Below are 21,979 nucleotides of genomic sequence, written 5' to 3' on the forward strand. Positions count from 1 at the left end.
CCCACTAAAATCAGGGACTAGACAGGGCTGTCCCCTTTCTCCTTATCTTTTCAATATTGTACTTGAGGTACTAGCTCGGTCAATTAGACAACATAAGGAGGTCAGAAGGATACAAATTGGAAAGGAAAAAGTCAAACTATGAGTAAAAAAAAAAGAAATTAGGGAAATGGCACCCTTCACAATAGCCACAAACAGTATAAAGTACCTTGGGATGACTCTTACCAAACATGTGAAAGATCTATGTGATAAGAACTTCAAGATTCTGAAGAAGGAAATGGAAGAAGACCTCAAAAAATGGAAAAACCTCCCATTCTCATGGATCGGCAGGATTAATATAGTTAAAATGGCCATGTTGCCAAAAGCAATCTACAGATTCAATGCAATCCCCATCAAAATCCCAACTCAATTCTTCACAGAGTTAGAAAGAGCAATTCTCAAATTCGTCTGGAATAACAAAAAACCCAGGATAGCTAAAACTATTCTCAACAACAACAAAAAATTCTGGGGGAATCATTATCCCTGACCTCAAGCAATACTACAGAGCAATAGTGTTAAAAACTGCATGGTATTGGTACAGTGATAGGCAGGCGGATCAATGGAACAGGATTGAAGATCCAGAAATGAACCTACATACCTATGGTCACTTGATCCTCAACAAAGGGGCTGAAAACATCCAACGGAAAAAAGATAGCCTTTTCAACAAATGGTGCTGGTTCAACTGGAAGTCAGCATGCACAAGAATGCGAATTGATCCATCCTTGTCTCCTTGTACTAAGCTCAACTCCAAATGGATCAAGGACCTCCACATAAAGCCAGACACTCTGAAGCCAATAGAAAAGAAACTGGGGAAGACCCTTGAGGACATCAGTAGAGGGGGAAATTTCCTGAACAGAACACCAATACCTTATGCTCTAAGATCAAGAATTGACAAATGGGACCTCATAAAATTACAAAGTTTCTGTAAGGCAAAGGACACCATCAAAAGGACAAATTGGCAACCAACAAATTGGGGAAAGATCTTCACCAATCCTACATCAAATAGAGGGCTAATATCCAATATATACAAAGAACTCAAGAAGTTAGACCCCAGAAAACCAAATAACCCTATTAAAAATGGGGTACAGAGTTAAACAAAGAATTCTCACCTGAAGAACTTCGGATGGCAAAGAAACATCTTAAAAAATGTTCAACTTCAAGTCATTTGAAATGTAAATAAATTATGTCGAATAAAAAAATTTTCAACTTCATTAGTCATCAGGGAAATGAAAATCAAAACAACCCTGAGATTTCACCTTACACCAGTCAGAATGGCTAAGATTAAAAACTCAGGAGACAGCAGGTGTTGGCGAGGATGTGGAGAAAGAGGATCACTCCTCCACTGCTGGTGGGGTTGCAAATTGGAACAACCCTCTGGAAATCAGTCTGGCGGTTCCTCAGATAACTGGGCACCTCACTTCCAGAGGATCTTGTTATACCACTCCTGGGCATATACCCAGAGGATTCCCCAGCATGTAATAAGGATATATGCTCCACTATGTTCATAGCAACCCTATTTATAATAGCCAGAAGCTGGAAAGAACCCAGGTATCCCTCAACAGAAGAATGGATGCAAAAAAATGTGGTATATATACACAATGGAGTACTATTCAGCCATTAGAAACAATGAATGAATTTTTGAAATTCTTAGGCAAGTGGATGGAGCTGGAGAACATCATACTAAGTGAGGTAACCCTGTCTCAAAGATCAATTATGGTATGCACTCACTAATAAGTGGATATTAATCTAGAAAATTGGAATACCCATAACATAATCCACACATCAAATGAGGTACAAGAAGAACGGAGGAGTGGGCCCTGGTTCTGGAAAGACTCAGTGTAGCAGTATAAGGCAAAACCAGAACAGGGAAGTGGTAAGGGGTGGGTGGAAGAACAGGGGGAGGGAAGGGGGCTTATGTGACTTTAGGGGAGTGGGGTGCCAGAAAAGGGGAAATCATTTGAAATGTAAATAAAAAATATATCGAATAAAATAACAATACATCGAAAAAAGGAGTCATACTGCATTCTAGATAAAGCTAGAAAATAATCTTCTTTTAACAAATCAAAAAGAAGATAGCCACGTAAACATAATTCCACTTCTAATAGCAATAATAACAGGGAGCAGCAATCACTTTTCCTTATTATCTTTTAATATCAGTGGATTCAAGTCCCAAATAAATTGACATATGCTAACAGACAGCATAAGTAAACAAGACCCAACATTTTGCTGCACTCAGGAAACTCAACTCAGGGACACAGATAGATACTACCTCAGGGTAACAGACTAGAAAACAAATTTCCAAGCAAATTGTCCCAAGAAACAAGCTGGTATTGCCATCCTAATGTAGAATAAAATCGACTTTCAACCTAAAGTAACCAAAAAAGATAAGGAAGTTCATACTAATCAAAGGAAAAAAATCTTCCAAGATGAACTCTCAATTCTGATCATATATTCTCAAAATATAAGGGCACCAACATTCATAAATGAAACTTTAATAAAGTTCAAAGTGCACATTCCAACCCCACAAAAAATAGTAGGAGACTTCAACATTCCACTCTCATTAATGGACAGATCAGGGAAAGACAAACTAAACAGTCAAACAGTGACACTAAGAGAAGTTATGAATCAAATGGATACCTGTAGAACATTTTATCCTAAAGCAAAAGAAGATACCTTCTAGAATATCACGGTACCTCCTAGTATGAAACATAATTAAGAAAATTGTAGTGGTCTATATATAATAATATTATTATTACATATATTATGAAATCTTTAGGTGCTTTTCACCTATTCTGTATTCCTCAGTTGAGAATTCTTTGTATAGCTCTGTACCTCATTTTTTAATTGGGTTATTTGTTTCTCTGAAGTCTAACTTCTTGAATTCTATGTATTTATTGGATATTAGCCCTCTTTCAGATGTAGGATTGGTAAAGATCTTTGTCCTACTGGCAGTGCCCTTTTCCATAAAGAACATTTGCAGTTCATGAGGTCCCATTTGTCAATTCCTCATCCTAGAGAATAAGCTATTGGCAGTCTGTTCAGGATCTTTACCCCTGTGCCTATATGTTCCAGTCTCTTCCCCGCTGTCTCTTCTAGTAGATTCAGTTCATACGGTTCTATGTGGAGGTCCTTGATCCACTTGTTGTTGAGGTTCCAGACGTATGTGGGCTTTGTATTATTTTTGATGTTACTGAAGATCAGCCTTAATCTGTGATGATCTGATAGGATTTATGAGATTATTCATTCTTATTTCTGTTGAAGCCTGTTTTGTGACCAATTATATGGTCAGTTTTGGAGAAGGAGCTGGCAAGATGGATTCCAAAGATCTTGTAATTGGAATAATAATCATCTTTCAAAGTGCAGTTGGAGTTCTGTGAAATTTCTCTCTACTATCCTACTACCTAATGCTTTGTTACAATAAACATACATTAAAACAAATTGATTTTATTCTCATGAAGCTGTTCTTAGCCAACTCTTTGATTGCTTGATCATTTTCAACAGAAGTGAGCTACAGATAGTGGAAATTTAGGATAAATCTGATAATCAATGTCTTTGATTGTAAATACCTATTATATATTCTAAGCATGGTAGACGTGTTTCCATTGGTACTACCTACCTCTTGCATGTCTGCTAGGTCATCACCGTCAGTCACAGTGACTCATGTTTAGATGGTCTTAAGAAGTAAAAGTTCCAAATTTCATCAGCTTTTGTATTGTAGGGCAAGTGGTCCACACCCTTAGATAGCTGAATTTGTAAGGTAGAGTGAGTCCAAACCCTGTGAAACTCCAAATCCAGTATGGTAGGCATGGGGCAGCTCCCTGCTAAACTCTCTTTGCTCTGTAAAACATACCCACGACACCTCATTGAGAAGATCATGTAAATCAGTCACATAGCATAAAATCCTTGAGTTCTTCACTCTAATGAGTTATCTAAATAGGCCCCAAGGGTTCCCGCAATTAACTTCCTTTCCTGAGCACTCCTTCAATGCAAAAAGTTATTTAATCTCTATCTGACTCCGAGGAACGTATGAATTCACATTCAACATCAAAAATTGTAGTGAGGGTGGTCTGCTTTGTAAAGAGACATGCCTACATATTTCGGAGAATGCTGTCTCTCTCCCAGCCTCTCTGTACTCTTGGCACATGCTCAGAACAATAGCAATCATCACAGACTATGCTCTTTCCAACCATCGAAAAACAGGGACTGAGGACCTGAATAACTGACTGCATTCTGTCTGCCCCGAGTGACATACATGAACTCTGGGCGTTCCAGCAATGAGACAGAAACACAGCCTGTGACTATATTTCCCGTTTCTCGATTCTGTACATGGGGGTAAATATGATTATACTGGTGTATGCATATACCAAGTAAAGCAGCAATAACATGATATATAAAAGAACTATAAAATACTGTTTTAACTGTATTCTTTTGTGTTTTTGTAAAATATTCTAAGATTTTTGTTTAACTAATTTGATTCATAATGTCTGTTAGGTTCATTATTTCTTAGTTTAGTTTCTGTCTCCATGACCTGTCCATTGGTGAGAGTGGAAGTACTAATGACTCCCATTATTAATGTGTGAATTTCACTGTGTGACTTAAGCTTCAGTAATATTACTTTTATGAATGTGAGTGCCTGTGTATTTGGCAATATACATTCAAAATTGAGATGACATCTTGGTGCATTTCCTTTGATGAATATGAAGTGTTCTTACCTGTCTATTTTGATTAATTATGTTTGAAAGTCTATTTTATTAGCTATCAGAATGTGTACTGTAGCTTGTTTCTTGTGTCCATTTGCTTGGAAAACCTTTTTTCCAGTCCTTTACTTTGAGATAATGCTTATCATTGTATCTGATGGATCCTGTTTACACATGTGTTAGCATGTGCTTTTTATTGAGTTATCGAGTCTATTGATATTTAGACATATTTAATGACCAGTGATTGTTAATTCCTACCTTTTTGGTGTTCGTCAGGGTAGTGTGTGTGTGGGGGTTTCTCTTATTGTGGTTTTACCATTGTGAAATTATTTATTTCTTGTGCTCCTTGAGTGCAGTTATCCACAGTGGCTGATGGTTTTATTTTAGTATTCTCCGGAAGTCTGGATTACTGGAAGAGAATATTTAAATTTGTCTATAATTTTTATGGAATATCTTATTTTCTCCATGTATGGTGATTGAAATTTTTCTTGGTATAATAGTCTTGGCTGATGTGAGTGGTCTCTCAATGTCTGCCAGGAACCTGTTCAGGCCAGAAAGAATCCAGTTAGAAAATAGATACATGACCTCTTGCTGTCTACTTTTTTGGCTGAAATCTTGGTGCCTGAAGCTAGAGAAGGTCCAAAAACATATTTTCCAACTTGTTTTTAATCAGAGCATGAGTCCCCAGCTACAGAGCCTAAGGGAAGAAATATTTCCAGAATTCTCAGTGGCAGTGGAGGTGGTGTCAGGAAGACCTTGGGGTGATTATTGTGACAGCTTAAGTAATAAGTACATCTGATGATAAGACACATGAGCTGCATATATACCTTCTGGACACTCTTAGATCAATATTTATCAGTCTTATGGCTGGGCAGATACACATGTAAATAGGAAGTCTTGATTTTTATATTTGGGCTCCTAAATCTGTGTGTGCCTTTACTGACATTGAATGCTATGTAACAATCATGGAAGACCAAAAAAGGAGATGTGATGATTGGTACATTTTTTCCTCTTTATATTCTTTTACACAGTCAGCAAAGTTCCTCATGTAAATCTGCCACACCATTTCCAGGACATTTTCCTATAGTATGTACCATTATTGATTTTGAGAGATAAGAGTTCCTGTGACTTCATGGATGTATTTGCTAAAACTTCCTTGTGTTTTTCACAAATGCTTTTTGTAATCATAAATCTCTTCAATTATAGTTTTATGTGTGTTTCTTTTCCCCTTAAAATAAAAAGTGATAAGTTTGATATTATTTATTTTGCTTTTCTTATATGATATTGAAACTTCATTATCTTCCTTTATCATAGCTGTAATTCCCCATGGTTTGAATAATTTCAGTGTTATAATTTCAAAGTAATAATTTAATATCAGTATTCTCTGGTACTTCTGAGATTTCTTTAAGCCCAGATGTCCTCTAATGAGAAGAGACAATGCTATTGAGTCCAGAGTCTTCTGATTGTCTGGAATATTGCTAGAGTGATGAGTCTTGCCTATGTTACAAGCTGGTGATTATAGAGCAGATCTGTCACCATTAAACTTTGGAAACAGTTTTCTGCTCTACCCATATCTATGTCTTATGTCATTTTGTTAAACATATGTGTTTTTTTGCTTATTTTTTGATTTTCAGAGAGTTTTCTTTATGTTTGCCCATTTAAAATATATATCTCCATCAATTTTCCTTCAATAGTACTTGAGTTTGGTGACTGTATATGGGATGGATTCCAAGGTGGACAGACTCTGGATGGCCTTTCCTTCAGTCTCTGCTCCACAGGTTTTCTTCTTATTTCCTCCACTAGTATTTTGTTCCCCCTAACAAGGACTGAAGTATTCACACTTTGGTTTTCCTTCTTCTTGAGCTTCATATGGTCTGTGAATTGTATCTTGGATATTTCAAACTTTGGGCTGATATCTACTTATCAGTGAGTACAGCCATGTGTGTTCTTTTGTTGCTGGGTTACTTCACTCAGGATAATATTTTCATGTTCCATCCATTTGCCTATGAATTTCGTGAAGGCATCGTTTTTAATAGCTGAATAGTACTCCATTGTGTAAATGTACCACATTTTCTGTATCCATTCCTCTGTCAAGGGACATCTGGGTTCTTTCCAACTTCTGGCTATTATATATAAGGCTCCTATGGACATAGTAGAGCATGTGTATGTGTTCTTATTACATGTTGGAGCATTTTCTGGGTATATGCCTGGGAGTGGTATAGCTGGGTTCTCAGGTAGTACTATGTCCAATTTTCTGAGGAACTGCCAGACTGATTTCCTGAGTCATTGTATCAGCTTGCAATCCCACCAGCAATAAAGGAGTGTTGTTTCTCCACATCCTTGCCAGCATCTTCTTACACCTGAGTTTTTGATCTTAGTCATTCTGATTGGTGTGAGGTGGAATCTCAGGGGTTTTTGATTTCATTTCCCTGATGACTAAGCCTGTTGAACATTTCCTTGGGTGCTTCTCAGCCATTCAATATTTCTCAGTTGAGAATTCTTGGTTTAGCTCTGTATCCCATTTTTAATAGGGAATCTAACTTATCGAGTTCTTTGTATACATTGGATATTAGCCCTCTATCTAATGTAAGATTGACAAAGAACTTTTTCTAATCTGTTTGTTGCTGCTATGTCCTATTGACAGTGTCCTTTGCCTTATAGAAACTTTGCAATTTTGCGAGGTCTGATTTGTCAATCGTTGATCTTAGAGCTGGTGTTCTGCTCAGGAAAATGTCCCCTCTGCCTATGCATTTGAGGCTCTTCCCTACTCTCTCTTCTATTAGCTTCAGTGTATATGGTTTTATGTAGAAGTCCTTGATCCACTTGTACTTGAGTTTTGTACAAGGAGATAAGAATGTATCGAATGACAATATGAGCCACCCAGTACTCCCAGAGCTCCTAGGGACAAAAACATCAACCAGATAGCACACATGGTGTTACCCATGGCTCCAGATGCATAGGCAGCAGATGTGCTTGTTGGACATCAAAGGCAGGAGAGGCCCCTGGTCCTGGAAGGCTCGATGCAGCAGTGGAGGGAAATACCATGATAGGGAAGCGAGAGGGGCTTGATTGGGGAGCAGGGGGAGGGGAGATAGCTTATGGGACTTTTTGGGGGGACAGGAAAGGGGAGAACATTTGAAATGTAAATAAAGGATATATCTAATAAAAAAGAACCTAATATACTGTATAAGAGAATTATTAGAGAAAAAAAGAATGTATCAATTTGTATTTTTCTACATGCTGATCACCAGTTGAACTAGCACCAAGCGTTGAAAATGTTGCCTTTTTCCCACTAGATGGTTTTAGCTCCTCTGCCAAAAATCAAGTGACCATAGGTGTTTGGGTTCATTTGTGGGTCTTCAATACTGTTCCATTGCTCTATCTGCCTGTCTCTGTACCAATACTATATAGTTTCTTATCACTATTACTCTGTAATATAGCTTGAGGTCAGGGATCGTGATTCCTCCAGAAGTTCTTTTATTGTATAGAATAATTTTTGCTGTCCTTGTTTTTTCATTATTCCTAATGAATTTGCAAATTGCTCTTTTTAACTCTATGAGGAATTTAGCTGGAATTTTGTTGGGTATTGGATTGAATCTGTAAATTGCTTTTGGTAAGATGGCCATTTTTTTTTATTATATTAGTCCTGCCAATCTATGAGCATGGGAGATCTTTCCATCTTCTGAGATCTTATTCAATATTTTTCTCCAAAGACTTGAAGTTCTTGAAATACATATCTTTCACTTGCTTGGCTAGAGTCACATCAAGGTATTTTATATTATATGTTACTATTATGAAGGGTATCATTTCCCTACTTTCTTTCTCAGCCTCTTTTTCTTTTGAGTAGAGGAAGGCAACTGATTTATTTGAGTTAATTCTATATCCAGCCACTTTGCTGAAGTTGTTTATCAGGCTTAGGAGTTCTCCAGTGAATTTTTTTGGGTCACTTAAGTATATTATCATATCATCTACAAATAGTGATACTTTGACTTCTTCCTTTCCAATTTGTATCTCTTTGACCTCCTTTTGCTGTTTAATTGCTCTGGCTAGGATTTCAAGTATTATATTGAATAGATAGGGATACAGCAGTCAGACTTGTCTAGTCCCTGATTTTAGTGGTATTGCTTTAAGTTTCTCTTTATTTAGCCTGATGCTGACTACTGGTTTGCTGTATATTGCTTTTACTTTGCTTAGGTATGGACCTTGAATTCCTGATTTTTCCAAGACCTTTACTTTGAAGTGGTATTGAATTCTGTCAAATCCTTTCTTAGCACCTAATGAGTTGGTTACATGGCTTTTTTTATTCTTTGAGTTCAATTATATAGTGGACTGTGTTGATGAATTTTCATATACTGAAGCATCCTAGTATTTCCAGGATGAAGCCTACTTGATCATGATGGATGATTATTTTGATGTTTCTTGGATTTGTTTTCACAGAATTTCATTGAGTATTTTTGCATCGATATTCATAAGGGAAATTGGTCTGAACTTCTCTTTTTTGTTGGGATTTTGTGTGGTTTAAGGATAAGCCAAATTGTGGCTTCATAGAATGAATTGGATAGTGTTTTTTCTGTCTCTATTTTGTGGAATAGTTTGGAGAGTATTGGTATTAGGTCTTCTTTGAAGGTCTCATAGAATTCTGCATTAAACCTATCTGGTTCTGGGCATTTTTTGGATGGCAGACTTTTAATGACTGCTCCTATTTCTTTAAGGATTATGGAACTGTTTAGATTCTTTATCTGATCCTGACTTAACTTTGGTACCTGGTATCTGTATAGAAAATTATCTATTTCATTTAAATTTTCAGTTTTGCTGAGTATGTATTTTTGTAGTAAGCTCTGATTTTTTGGGGGGAGTTTCTGCTGTTATGTCTCCCTTTTCATTTCTGATTTTGTTAATTTTGATACTGTCTCTGTGCCCTCTGCTTAGGCTGGCTAAGTGTTTATCTATTTTGATGAATTTTCTCAAAAACCAAGCTCCTAGTTTTCTTGATTCATTGTATACTCCTTTTTGTTTCTACTTGGTTGATTTCAGTCCTGAGTTTGATTATTTCCTACCGTCTGCTCCTCTTGGGTGTATTTGCTTCTTTTTTTCTAGACCATTCATGTGTACTGTCAAACTGCTAGTTTATGCTCTTTGCAGTTTCTTTTTGGAGCCACTTAGAGCTATGAGTTTTCCTCTTAGCACTGCTTTCTTTGTGTCCCATAGGTTTGGGCATGTTCTACCTTCATTTTCATTAAATTCTAAAAAGTCTTTAATTTCTTAATTTCTTTCTTGACCAAGTTATCATTGAGTAGAGAATAGTTCAGCTTCCCAGTGTATGTGGGCTTTCTGTTGTTATTGAAGACCAGCCTTAGTCCTTGGTGATCTTTTAGGGTGCATGGGATTATTTAAATGTTCTTGTATCTGCTGAGGACTGGTTTGTGATTAATTAATTATATGGTCAGTTCTGGAGAAGGTACTATGAGGCACTGAGAAGATAGTATGTTCTTTTGCTTTACGATGAAGTGATACACACACACACATACACACACACACACACACACACACACACACACACACACACACAATTTGTTTCATACCTTCTATTAATTTCACTGCATCTCCCTTTAGATTTTGTTTTCATGATCTGTCCATTGCTAAGTGTTGGGTATTAAAGTCTTCCACTATTATTGTGTGAGGTGCAATGTGTGCTTTGAGCTTTATTAAAGTTTCTTTTATGAATGTGGTTGCCCTTGCAGTTGGAGCATAGATGTTCAGAATTGAGAGTTCATCTTGGTAGATTTTTTTCCTTTGATGATTATGAAGTGTCCTTCTTTATGTTTTTGATAACTTTTGGCTTATTTAATGTTAGAATAGCTACTTCACTTTATTTCTTGGGTCCTCTTGTTTGGAATTTTTTTTCCAGCCTTTTGCTCTGAGGTAGTGTCTGTCTTTGTCACTCAGTGCCGTTTGCTTTATGGAGCAAAATGTTGAATGTTACATATCCAGTCTCTTAGTCTATGTTTTTCAATTGCTGAACTGAGTCCATTGATGTTAAGAGTTATTAAGGAAAAATGATTGTTGCTTCCTGTTATTTTTGTTGTTAGAGGTAAAGTTATGTTTGTGTGGCTATCTTCTTTTGGGTTTCTTAAAAAAACATTACTTTCTTTGAAATGTTCCATCTATTATCCTTTGTAGGGCTGGATTTGGGGAAAGATATTGCTTTTTCCATGCCTTTGAAGAATTGTGTTGGGATTTTGATAGGGATTGTGTTAAATCTAAAGATTGCTTTTGGTAGGATGGGCATTTTTGCTATGCTAATCTTGCCAATCCGTGAGCATGGGAGATCTCGTCATTTTCTGAGATTTCTTTCTTGTGAGACTTAAAATTCTTGTCATACAGATCTTTTACATGTTTGGTTAGAGTTACCCAAAGATATTATGTATTTATTGTGTTTATTGTGAAGGGTATTGTTTCTGTATTTTCTTTCTCATCCATTGATCTGTAGCCGCCTGTGGCCACATGAGAACTGGAGACCTGGAAGAGAATTCTGGGAATAAACGGGAAGGGGATGAAAGAGAAATGAGTCAGGATGACATTTTGCCAATGGAGACTGATTTTACTATTATTTAGCCAATAAATATAGTCTTTAGAAAACAACCCTGCCCTCCCCCCACATCAAGGAGAAGGCAGCTGCGAATTCCTTGGCTCCTATTCCTTGGCTCCTCTTCTCAGTGGGTCCCCTGCTTCAAGTCTTGCAGGTCTCTGCTGGTCTCCAGGTGAGACTGCCCTGAGGCAGCCTTGGTTGTCAAGGTGAAAGCAGCTGTATTGTTCTCAAAGGAACTAGGGCCAGAGATAACACCAGTGGAGGGTGGAGGCTGCCAGCCAGGAATGTTGTAGCTTGAATGTGCTGAGAAGTCCAGCTCAATGCTGTTGGGGAAGGGACATTGATCCTTTGGGTAGAAGAAGGCTACTGATTTGTTAGAGGTAATTTTATATTCATCTGTCTTGTTGAAGCTGCTTATTAGTCATTTTTCCTACATTAATCTTACCAATCCATGAGCAAGGTAGATTTTTGCATTTTCTGAAGTCTTCTTTATTTTCTTTCTCCAGAGACTTGAAGTTCTTTTCATAAACATCTTCAACTTGCTTGGTAAGAGTTACAGTAAGATATTTTATGTTATTGCTAACTATTGTGAAGGGTGTTGCTGTATATTGCTTTTATTATGTTTAGTTATATGCCTTAGCTTTCTGATATTTCCAAGACTTTCAACATGATGGGGTTTTGCATTTTATCATAGTCTTTTTCAGTATCTAATGAAATAATACTGTGGTATTTTTTGAGTTTGTTTGTGTAATAGATTATATAGGTGGATTTCCATATACTGAACTAATCCTGTATCCTGTGGATGAAGTCTACTTGATTATGGTGAATGATCATTTTGATGTGTTCTTGGATTCTGTTTGTCAGAGTTTTATTGAGTATTTTTGCATCAATATTCATAAGGAAATTGGTCTTAAGTTTTCTTTCTTTGTTGGGTCTTGGTGTATCAACTTACCTGTGGCTTCATAGAATAAATTAGATAGTGTGACCCCTGTTTGTATTTTGTGGAATAGTTTCAGAAGTATTCGTATTAGGTCTTCTTTGAAGGTCTGATAGAATTCTCCACAAAAATTATCTGGCCCTGGGATTTTTTTTTTTATTATTTTTTATTTTTTGTTGTTGTTGAGAGGCTTTTAATGACTGCTTCTTATTCCTTAGGGGATATGATTCTGTTTAAATTCATATCTGATCCTGACTTAATTTTGGTACCTTGTATCTTTCCAGAAAATTATCCATTTAATCTAGATTTTCTCATTTTGTTGAATATCGGCTATGGTAATAGGATCTGGCATTTTTTTTTAATTCCCGCATATTCTATTGTTATGTCTTTTCATTTCTGATTTTGTTGATTTGGGTACTGTCTCTGAGCCCTCTAGTTAGTTTGGCTAATAGTTTATCTATCTTGTTGATTTTCTTAGAAAACCAGCTCTTAGTTTTGATTCTTTGTATACTTCTGCTTATTTTTATTTCATTGATTTCAGTCCTGAGTTTGAGTATTTCTTTTTTTCTACTCCTCTTGGGTGTATTTGCTTTTTTTGTTCTAGAGTTTTCATAAGTTCTGTTAAGCTTCTAATGTGGGATCTCACCAATTTATTTATTTATTTTTTAATATTTCATTTATTTTATGTATATGAGTATACTTTAGCTGCCTTCAGAAGAGTGCACTGAATGAAGATGGCTATGAATCACCATGTGATTGTTGGGATTTGAACTCAGGACCTCTGGAAGAACAGTCAGTGTTCTTAACCACTGTGCCATCTCTTTAGTCCCTCACCAATTTCTTTATGATAACACTCAGAGCTTTGTGTTTTCCTTCTGACTGCTTTTGTTGTGTCCCATGTATTTTGTATGCTATGCCTTCACTTTCATTAAATTCTAAAAATTCTTTATTTTCTTTCTTTAATTCTTTTCTGACAAAGTTACCATTGAGTTGAGAGCTGTTGACTATCCATGAGTATGTGGGGTTTCTGTTGTTCTTGTTATTGAAGACCAGCTTTAGTCCATCGTTGTCTCATAGAGTGCATGGAATTAGTTCAGTATTCTTCTGTCTGTTGAAGCTTGTTTGTAACTGATTACATGATCAATTTTGGAGAGGGTACCATGAGTTGCTGAGAACAAGGTATATTCTTTTGTTTTAGGGTGAAATGTTCTGTAGATATTTACTAAATCCATTTGGTTCATAACTTCTGTTAGCTTCATTGTGTCTCTGTTTAGTTTCTGTTTCCAGAAACTAAATGAATCTGTCCATTAATGAGAATGGGGTGTTGAAGTGTCCCTCTATTATTGTGTGAGATTTGAGCTTCAGTAATGTTTCTTTTACAAATGTGGGTGCTTTTGCATTTGGGACATTGATATTCAAAACTGAGAGTTCATCTTGGTGGATTTTTCTTTGATGAGTATGAAGTGTCCTTCCCCAACTTTTTTTAGTAACTTTTATTTGAAAGGCTATTTGATTGGTAATTAGAATGGCTACTCATGCTTGTTTCTTGGAACTATTTGTTTGGAAAGTTTTTTTCCAGTCTTTTACTCTGAGGTAGTGTATGTCTATGTAATTGCAGTGTGTTTCCTCTGTGCAACAAAATACTGGGTCCTGTATATGTATCTTGTCTGTTATCCTATGTCTTTTTATTGGGGATTTGAATGCACTGATGTTGAGAGATATTAAAGACCAGTGGTTGTTGCTTCCTGTTATTTTTGTTGTTACAGGTAGAATTATGTTTGTGCTGTTTTCTTGGGTTTATTGTAAGAACATTAATTTCTTGGCTTATTTCTTGGGTGTAGTTTCTTTTCTTGTGTTGGAGTTACCCTTCTATTATCCTCTATACTGGAAATATATTGTTTAAATTTGGTTTTGTTATGGAATATCTTGGTTTCTCCATCTATGGGAATTGAGAGTTTGTCTGGGCTGACATTTTTGTTCTCTTAGGGTCTGTATGACATCTGCTCAAGATTTTCTGACTTTTAGAGTTTCTGTTTTGAGTAATCTGTTGTAATTCTGATAAGTCTGCCTTTATTTGTTCCTTGACCATTTTCCCTTGCTGCTTTTGATATTCTTTCTTTGTTCTGTTAATTTGGTGTTTTGATTATTATGTGATGGAAGGAATTTCTTTTCTGTGCCAATCTAGTTGGTGTACTCTAATCTTCCTGAACATTTATGGGAAGCTCTTTCTTTAGGTTAGGGATGTTTTCTTCTATGATTTTATTGAAGATGTTTACTGGCCATTTGAATTGAGAATCTTCACTCCATTATATACCTGTTATTCTTAGGTTTGATCTTTTCACTGAGTCCTGAATTTCTTGGACATTTTGGGTTAGGAGCTTTTTGTAGTTTTTTTCTTTGACTGTTGTGTCAATATCTTCTATGGTATCTTCTATACCTGAAATTCCCTCTTCGGTCTCTTGTATTCTGTTGGTGATGCTGTGTCTACTGATCTCTTTCTTAGGTCTTCCATCTTCATGGTTGTCTCCCTTGGCAACATTTCTTTTACCAATATTGGTGTTCATATGTTTGGGGTGTAGTTATTGAGAACTGAGCTATCATCTTTGCAGATTGTTCCTTTGATGAGTATGAAATAACACTCCCTGTCTCTTTTCATTAATTTTGGTTGAAAGTGTGTTTTATTGGATATTACTATGGCTACTGCAGTTTGCTTCTTGGGATCATTTGCTTGGAAATCCTTTTTCTAGCACTTTACTCTGAGGTAATGTCTATTTTTATTGCTAATATATGTTTCTTGTATGCAGCAGAATGATGAATGTTGTTTTTGCATCCATTCTTTTAGCCTGAGAGTTTTAATTGGGAGAACTGAGTCTATTGATTTTGAAATATATTAATGAACAGTGGTTGCTATTTCCCATTATTTTGATGTTGGCAGTATTACTTTGTGCGTGTTTGCTTGACTTGTTTTTGTTCTTATGGAATTATTTATTTTCTATGTTGTTTTTTGGTGAGAGTGAAGTGAGTAGTTATCCTTGTTGGGTTACAGTTTTCCTTCTAGTATTTTTGTATGGCAGCCCTGTCTGCTTACATGTGTATTATAGGCTAGAATATGTTTTACCTTTGACCCATTTCCCATCCCCTCACAGACACACACTCTATTATTAATTATTAACAACATTATTATTATTAACATAATAATTATTAACAACATCAGGCCTATGAATAAATTCCAAAAAGATAGCCTGTATGCAGTTGTTATAGCCCACACACTATAGCATAAGAAAATATGTTGTTTCTTTTTCCTGGGTTGTTCACAAAGACTTCTTAGTTTAACTTGCTACACTAGATATAGTTATGAACTAATTCTAGACCAGGAAACACAGTAAAAGTGAGTCTTATTCTCAAGAAGCTAAAAAAGTAATCATAGAAGCTCCCTGAGAAATTCTACTTCTAGTGTTTTCATCCAAAATTGTGTCATATGCATGACTCCATTAATACCTTAAGAAGCAATGAAGATTCAAGATACTCTCTAGTCTGATTAGGAATCATACTAAAAAATAGATGGAGAGACAACTTACATCAATAAAACTGTGGTTTGCCTACCAGAGAGCAAGTGATCAGATTCTTGGGGGAGGTCACAGGGCATATTTAGCAACATCTTAAAAAGCATCTTAAAAAATGCTCAACTTCATTAGTCATTAGGGAAATGCAAATCAAAACAACCCTAAGATTTCATCTTACACCAGTCAGAATGGCTAAGATTAAAAATTCAGGAGACAGCAGGTGTTGGAGAGCGTGTGGAGAAAGAGGAACACTTCTCCACTGCTGGTGGGGTTGCAAATTGGTACAACCACTCTGGAAATCAGTCTGGCGGTTCCTCTGAAAACTGGGCACCTCACTTCCAGAAGATCCTGCTATACCACTCCTGGGCATATACCCAGAGGATTCCCTACCATGTAATAAGGATACATGCTCTACTATGTTCATAGCAGCCCTATTTATAATTGCCAGATGCTAGAAAGAACCCAGGTATCCCTCAACAGAAGAGTGGATGCAAAAAATGTGGTATATCTACACAATGGAGTACTATTCAGCCATTAGAAACAATGAATTCATGAAATTCTTAGGCAAATGGATGGAGCTAGAGAACATCATACTAAGTGAGGTAACCCAGACTCAAAAGGTGAATCATGGTATGCACTCACTAATAAGTGGTTATTAACCTAGAAAACTGGAATACCCAAAACATAATCCACACATCAAATGAAATACAAGAAGAAAGGAGAAGTGGTCCCTGGTTCTGGAAAGACTCAGTGAAACAGTATTCGGCAAAACCAGAACGGGGAACTGGGAAGGGGTGGGAGGGAGGACAGGGGAAGAGAAGGGCGCTTACGGGACTTTCGAGGAGGGGGGGGCTAGAAAAGGGGAAATCATTTGAAATGTAAATAAATTATATCGAATAAAAAAAAATTAAAAAAAAAAAGCTAATTTATTTGCCCAGTTTGGTAAATTACAAAAACTATCATTTTTTCCCCAGAACTTAGAAAGGGAGTTCAGCAGACAATATGAATTTTGGGAAAATATTTTTGTCATTAATTATGTCATAAGCAAAAGAGTAAAATAAACTGTTTATTATCACAAAAAAAAACCAAAAAAAAAAAAAAACCAAAAAAAACAAAACAAAAAAAAAACCTGTGGTTTGCCTAGCAGAGAGCAAGTGATCAGATTCTTGGGGGAGGTCGAAGGGCATATTTAGCAACATCTGTCACATTTGGTATGGTAGATAGACTCAGATGCAGCTAAGTAAAAGTCTATCTACTATTTAGGTAGCTTTCAGGGACGTATTTTCTCTTAGCCTCATTCTAGTCTTACAAAAATGAGAAATAATGAACCTTTTAGAGTTATATTTATAGTTCAATATAAGTTCCATATACAATAATTACAGAATGCATGTTTGTAGACTTTTGGTGAAGTCTATAAACTTCACCAAAATTCATTAGACATCACCCTCTAACCCACATAACACTAAACTGTGCAGACATGTATACTTTTGTAAACCAAGGTGTGAGGAACTTCTTCTCAAGCAGGGAAAATGGATGGCACTGGATTGAATATAGAGATGGTACCTACCTGTCACTGTGTCCAGCTGCTTCCAGAAATTTCCTTCATGTTTAAACATTCTTTATGATGCAGTTAGAATCTTTCTGCTATACAAGAAACCAAGAGGCATCACTAATAATGATATTTATACATTATCAAAAATTCTGCATGTGACCCTAGTTTTGTTATAATATTCTCTAAACTGTGGTAGTTTTAACCTCTTATGCTTATAAAATTTCAAGAGGATCATAGTAATCAATACTCAAAAACAGCATCTGGTCTACTACAAGTTTGAAGAATAAAAGACCACCTTATTTCCATATGTATACCACTCATCTCATAGATCTTCACAAAAATGCCTTTGAAATCTAGAGTGCAGAGTATAATGTACTGCTTTGGGTCATACCACTGAATATCTTTTGCCTGTCTGTCTGTCTGTCTGTCTGTGTCTTTTCCTCTATCTTTGGAGTTTACAGTTCATTGCTTTGCTAAACAAAATTTTGATTGAACTTTTGGCATATCTCCTCTGAATTATTTCTCTTGTGAACATGAGAACTGAAAAAAAGTCTTCACCAAAGTATAGTCTACTGATCCCACCACTTTCCTTGAAGTATTTTGCTTTCTGTTCACCCTCAGTTCAGTATCACTCTTGGGACATAAGGGCTTATTAGTTTTTGATAATCAGTCAGAAAGCTTGAATTTTTTAGGAATAAACAGGATCTGGAGAGCTATGCTATCTGAGAAAGGCATCCAATAAAAAGCTAGTTTTGGAATATTACTGGTAAAATGGTTTTCCTCTAGTAGAATATGGTGAACATTCAAAATACGGGTCATGTCATAGGGAACCACATCTGAGAAATGGTTGTTTTTGAAAATTTTCAGGTGCAGACCAAATGGAAACCAACTCCTCCATCCATCTGAATGGATCAGAAGTGGTGGTCTATGATTCTACAATCTCCAGAGTTCTGTGGATCCTCTCAATGGTTGTTGTCTCCATCACTTTCTTCCTTGGCGTGCTCGGCAATGGACTAGTGATCTGGGTAACTGGATTCCGGATGCCATACACTGTCACCACTATCTGTTATCTGAATCTAGCTTTGGCTGACTTCTCTTTCACAGCGACTCTACCATTCCTCCTCGTTGAAATGGCTATGAAAGGAAAATGGCCTTTTGGCTGGTTCCTGTGTAAATTAGTGCACATTGTGGTAGACATAAACCTATTTGGAAGTGTCTTCCTGATTGCTGTCATTGCCTTGGACCGGTGTATTTGTGTCCTGCATCCAGTCTGGGCTCAGAACCACCGCACTGTGAGTCTGGCTAGGAAGGTGGTTGTTGGACCCTGGATTTTAGCTCTGATTCTCACTTTGCCCATTTTTATTTTCATGACTACAGTCCGAGTTCCTGGAGGGGATGAGTACTGTACATTCAACTTTGGATCCTGGGCTAAAACTGATGTAGAAAAGGTGAACGCAGTTATCACGTTTTTAACAACTAGAGGGATCATCAGGTTTATTATTGGCTTCAGCATGCCCTTGTCCATCATTGTGATATGCTATGGACTCAACACTACCAAGATCCACAAAAAAGCCATTGTTTGTTCCAGCCGTCCCTTCCGAGTTCTTACAGCAGTTGTGGCTTCCTTCTTTATCTGTTGGTTTCCTTTTCAATTGGTGGCCCTTTTAGGCACAGTCTGGCTTGAAGAGATGCTGTTTAGTGCTGATTATAAAATTCTTGATAGGTTGGTTAATCCAACCAGCTCACTGGCCTTTTTCAATAGCTGCATCAATCAAATTCTCTATGTTTTCATGGGCCAGGACTTTCAAGAAAGACTGATTCATTCCCTGTCTTCTAGTCTGGAGAGAGCCCTGAGTGAGAACTCTGGCCAGATCAGTGGTGCACACACCAATTTGGCTTCACTTCCTGCAGACATCGAGATGAAGGCAATATGAGGAGGGGCTATGGGTACTTTTTGTCCCACCTTAGTTCCATTCCAGTTTTGTTTTACCTTATGCTGTGCAGAGAGCATTATTAATCTGAAAAAGTGCTTCTGTGTCTCCTGAATTTGGGAAAAGAAGTAAAGTAAAAGGGGAAAAGGGGCCTAGAGTATACAGAGTATGGGAAACCTAGAATATGGGCTCTATATATACAGCATAGGGGAATGCCTTAGACTTTCTAGGTTAGTTTTTTTTGTTTATTTTTGTTTGTTTGTTTGTTTGTTTGTTTGTTTGTTTTGTGTGTGTTGTTGGTTGTATAAAGAATGATGATATTACTGTAAGGGCCTCATCATCTATGGTCTATTAAGAAGCTCAAAAATGAATTTGACACAAAATTCATTAGTTCTCCAAAATGATGAGTCAAATATTGGATTTTCTTTGGGACCTGAAGAGAAAGGGTAGAAATTGCTTATCTTACACACTGGGAAGCAATTTTAGCAACAAAGGTAAAAAGAGAGGCTGAGATATGGAACTATCCAATATTTCATAACTAATAAGAAATATTGTATATTGCTTTTGGCAAAATGGCCATTTTAACTATATTAATCCTGCCGATCCATGAGCATGGAAGGTTTTTCCATTTTTTGAGGTCTTCTTCCATTTCCTTCTTCAGAGTCTTGAAGTTCTTGTCATACAGATCTTTCACATGTTTGGTAAGAGTCACCCCAAGGTACTTTATACTGTTGGTGGCTATTGTGAAGGGGGTTATTTCCCTAATTTCTTTCTCAGCCTGCTTATCCTTTGAGTATAGGAAGGCTACTGATTTCCTTGAGTTGATTTTATAGCCTGCCACTTTGCTGAAGTTGTTTATCAGCTGTAGGAGTTCTCTAGTGGAGTTTTTGGGTTACTTAGGTAGACTATCATATCATCTGCAAATGATGGTAGTTTGACTTCTTCCTTTCCAATTTGTATCCCTTTGACCTCCGTATGTTGTCTAACTGCCCGAGCTAGTACCTCACATACAATATTGAAAAGATAAGAAGAAAGGGGGCAGCCCTGTCTAGTCCCTGATTTTAGTGGGATTGCTTCAAGTTTCTCTCCATTTAGTTTGATGCTGGCTACTGGTTTGCTGTATATTGCTTTTACTATGCTTAGGTATGGGCCTTGAATTCCTGTTTTTTCCAAGATTTTAAGCACGAAAGGATGCTGAATTTTGTCAAATGCTTTTTCGGCATCCAATGAAATGACCATGTGGGTTTTTTCTTTGAGTTTGTTTATGAGTGGACTGCATTGATGGATTTCCATATATTGAGCCAACTCTGCAGACCTGGGATAAAGCCTACTTGATCATGGTGAATGATTGTTTTGATGTGTTCTTGGATTTGGTTGGCAAGAATTTTATTGAGTATTTTTGCATCAATGTTCATAAGGGAAATTGGTCTGAAGTTCTCTTTCTTTGTTGGATCTTTGTGTGGTTTTGGTATCAGCGTAATTGTGGCTTCGTAGAAGGAATTGGGTAGTGTTCCTTCTATTTTTATTTTGTGGAATAGTTTGAAGAGTATTGGTGTTAAGTCTTCTTTGAAGGTCTGATAGAATTCTGCACTGAAACCATCTGGTCCTGTGCTTTTTTTTTGGTTGGAAGACTTTCTATGACCCCTTCTATTTCTTTAGGGGTTATGGGAATGTTTAGATGATCTATTTGGTCCTGATTTAACTTTGGTATTTGGTATCTGTCAAGGAAATTGTCCATTACCTCCAGATTCTCCAGTTGTGTTGAGTGTAGGCTTTTGTAGTAGGACCTGATGATTTTTTGAATTTCCTCAGTTTCTGTTGTTATATCCCCCTTTTCATTTCTAATTTTGTTAATTTGGATACTTTCTCTGTGGCCTTTGGTCAGTCTGGCTAAGGGTTTAATCTATCTTGTTGATTACCTCAAAGAACCAGCTCCTGGATTCGTTGATTCTTTGTATGGTTCTCTTTGTTTCCACGTGATTGATTTCAGCCCTGCACAATACCCATCAAAATCCCAACTCAATTCTTCACAGAGTTAGAAAGAGCAATCCTCAAATTCATCTGGAATAACAAAAAACCGAGGATAGCTAAAATTATTCTCAACAATAAAAGAAATTCTGGGGGTATCAGTATCCCTGACCTCAAGCAATACTACGGAGCAATAGTGTTAAAAACTGCATGGTATTGGTACAGTGACAGGCAAGCAGATCAATGCAACAGGATTGAAGATCCAGAAATGAACCCACACACCTATGGCCACTTGATCCTCCACAAAGGGGCTGAAAACATCCAATGGAAAAAAGATAGCCTTTTCAACAAATGGTGCTGGTTCAACTGGAGGTCAGCATGCAGAAGAATGGGAATTGATCCATCCTTGTCTCCTTGTACTAAGCTCAACTCCAAATGGATCAAGGACCTCCACATAAAGCCAGACACTCTGAAGCTAGCAGAAAAGAAACTGGGGAAGACCCTTGAGGACATCGGTACAGGGGGAAAGTTCTTGAACAGAACACCAATAGGTTATGCTCTAAGATCAAGAATTGACAAATGGGACCTCATAAAATTACAGAGTTTCTGTAAGGCAAAGGACAACATCAAAAGGGCAATTCGGCAACCAACAAATTGGGAAAAGATCTTCACCAACCCTACATCAGATAGAGGGCTAATATCCAAT

General features: G+C 36.9%; 1 protein-coding gene across 1 annotated transcript in view; it reads left to right on the forward strand.

Moving 5' to 3' along the window:
* Positions 1-19,308, forward strand: part of LOC127673567 (formyl peptide receptor 2-like) — a 476,281-nt gene extending 456,973 nt beyond the window's left edge. The window contains exon 2 of the mRNA XM_052169253.1: positions 18,242-19,308. Coding sequence (XP_052025213.1) covers positions 18,253-19,308 — 1,056 coding nt within the window. The 5' untranslated portion in view covers positions 18,242-18,252. The remainder of the gene's footprint in view (positions 1-18,241) is intronic.
* Positions 19,309-21,979: the final 2,671 nt, after the last annotated feature.

The sequence above is a fragment of the Apodemus sylvaticus genome, chromosome 23 (genome assembly GCF_947179515.1).
Source record: "Apodemus sylvaticus chromosome 23, mApoSyl1.1, whole genome shotgun sequence".
NCBI classification, from domain to species: domain Eukaryota; kingdom Metazoa; phylum Chordata; class Mammalia; order Rodentia; family Muridae; genus Apodemus; species Apodemus sylvaticus.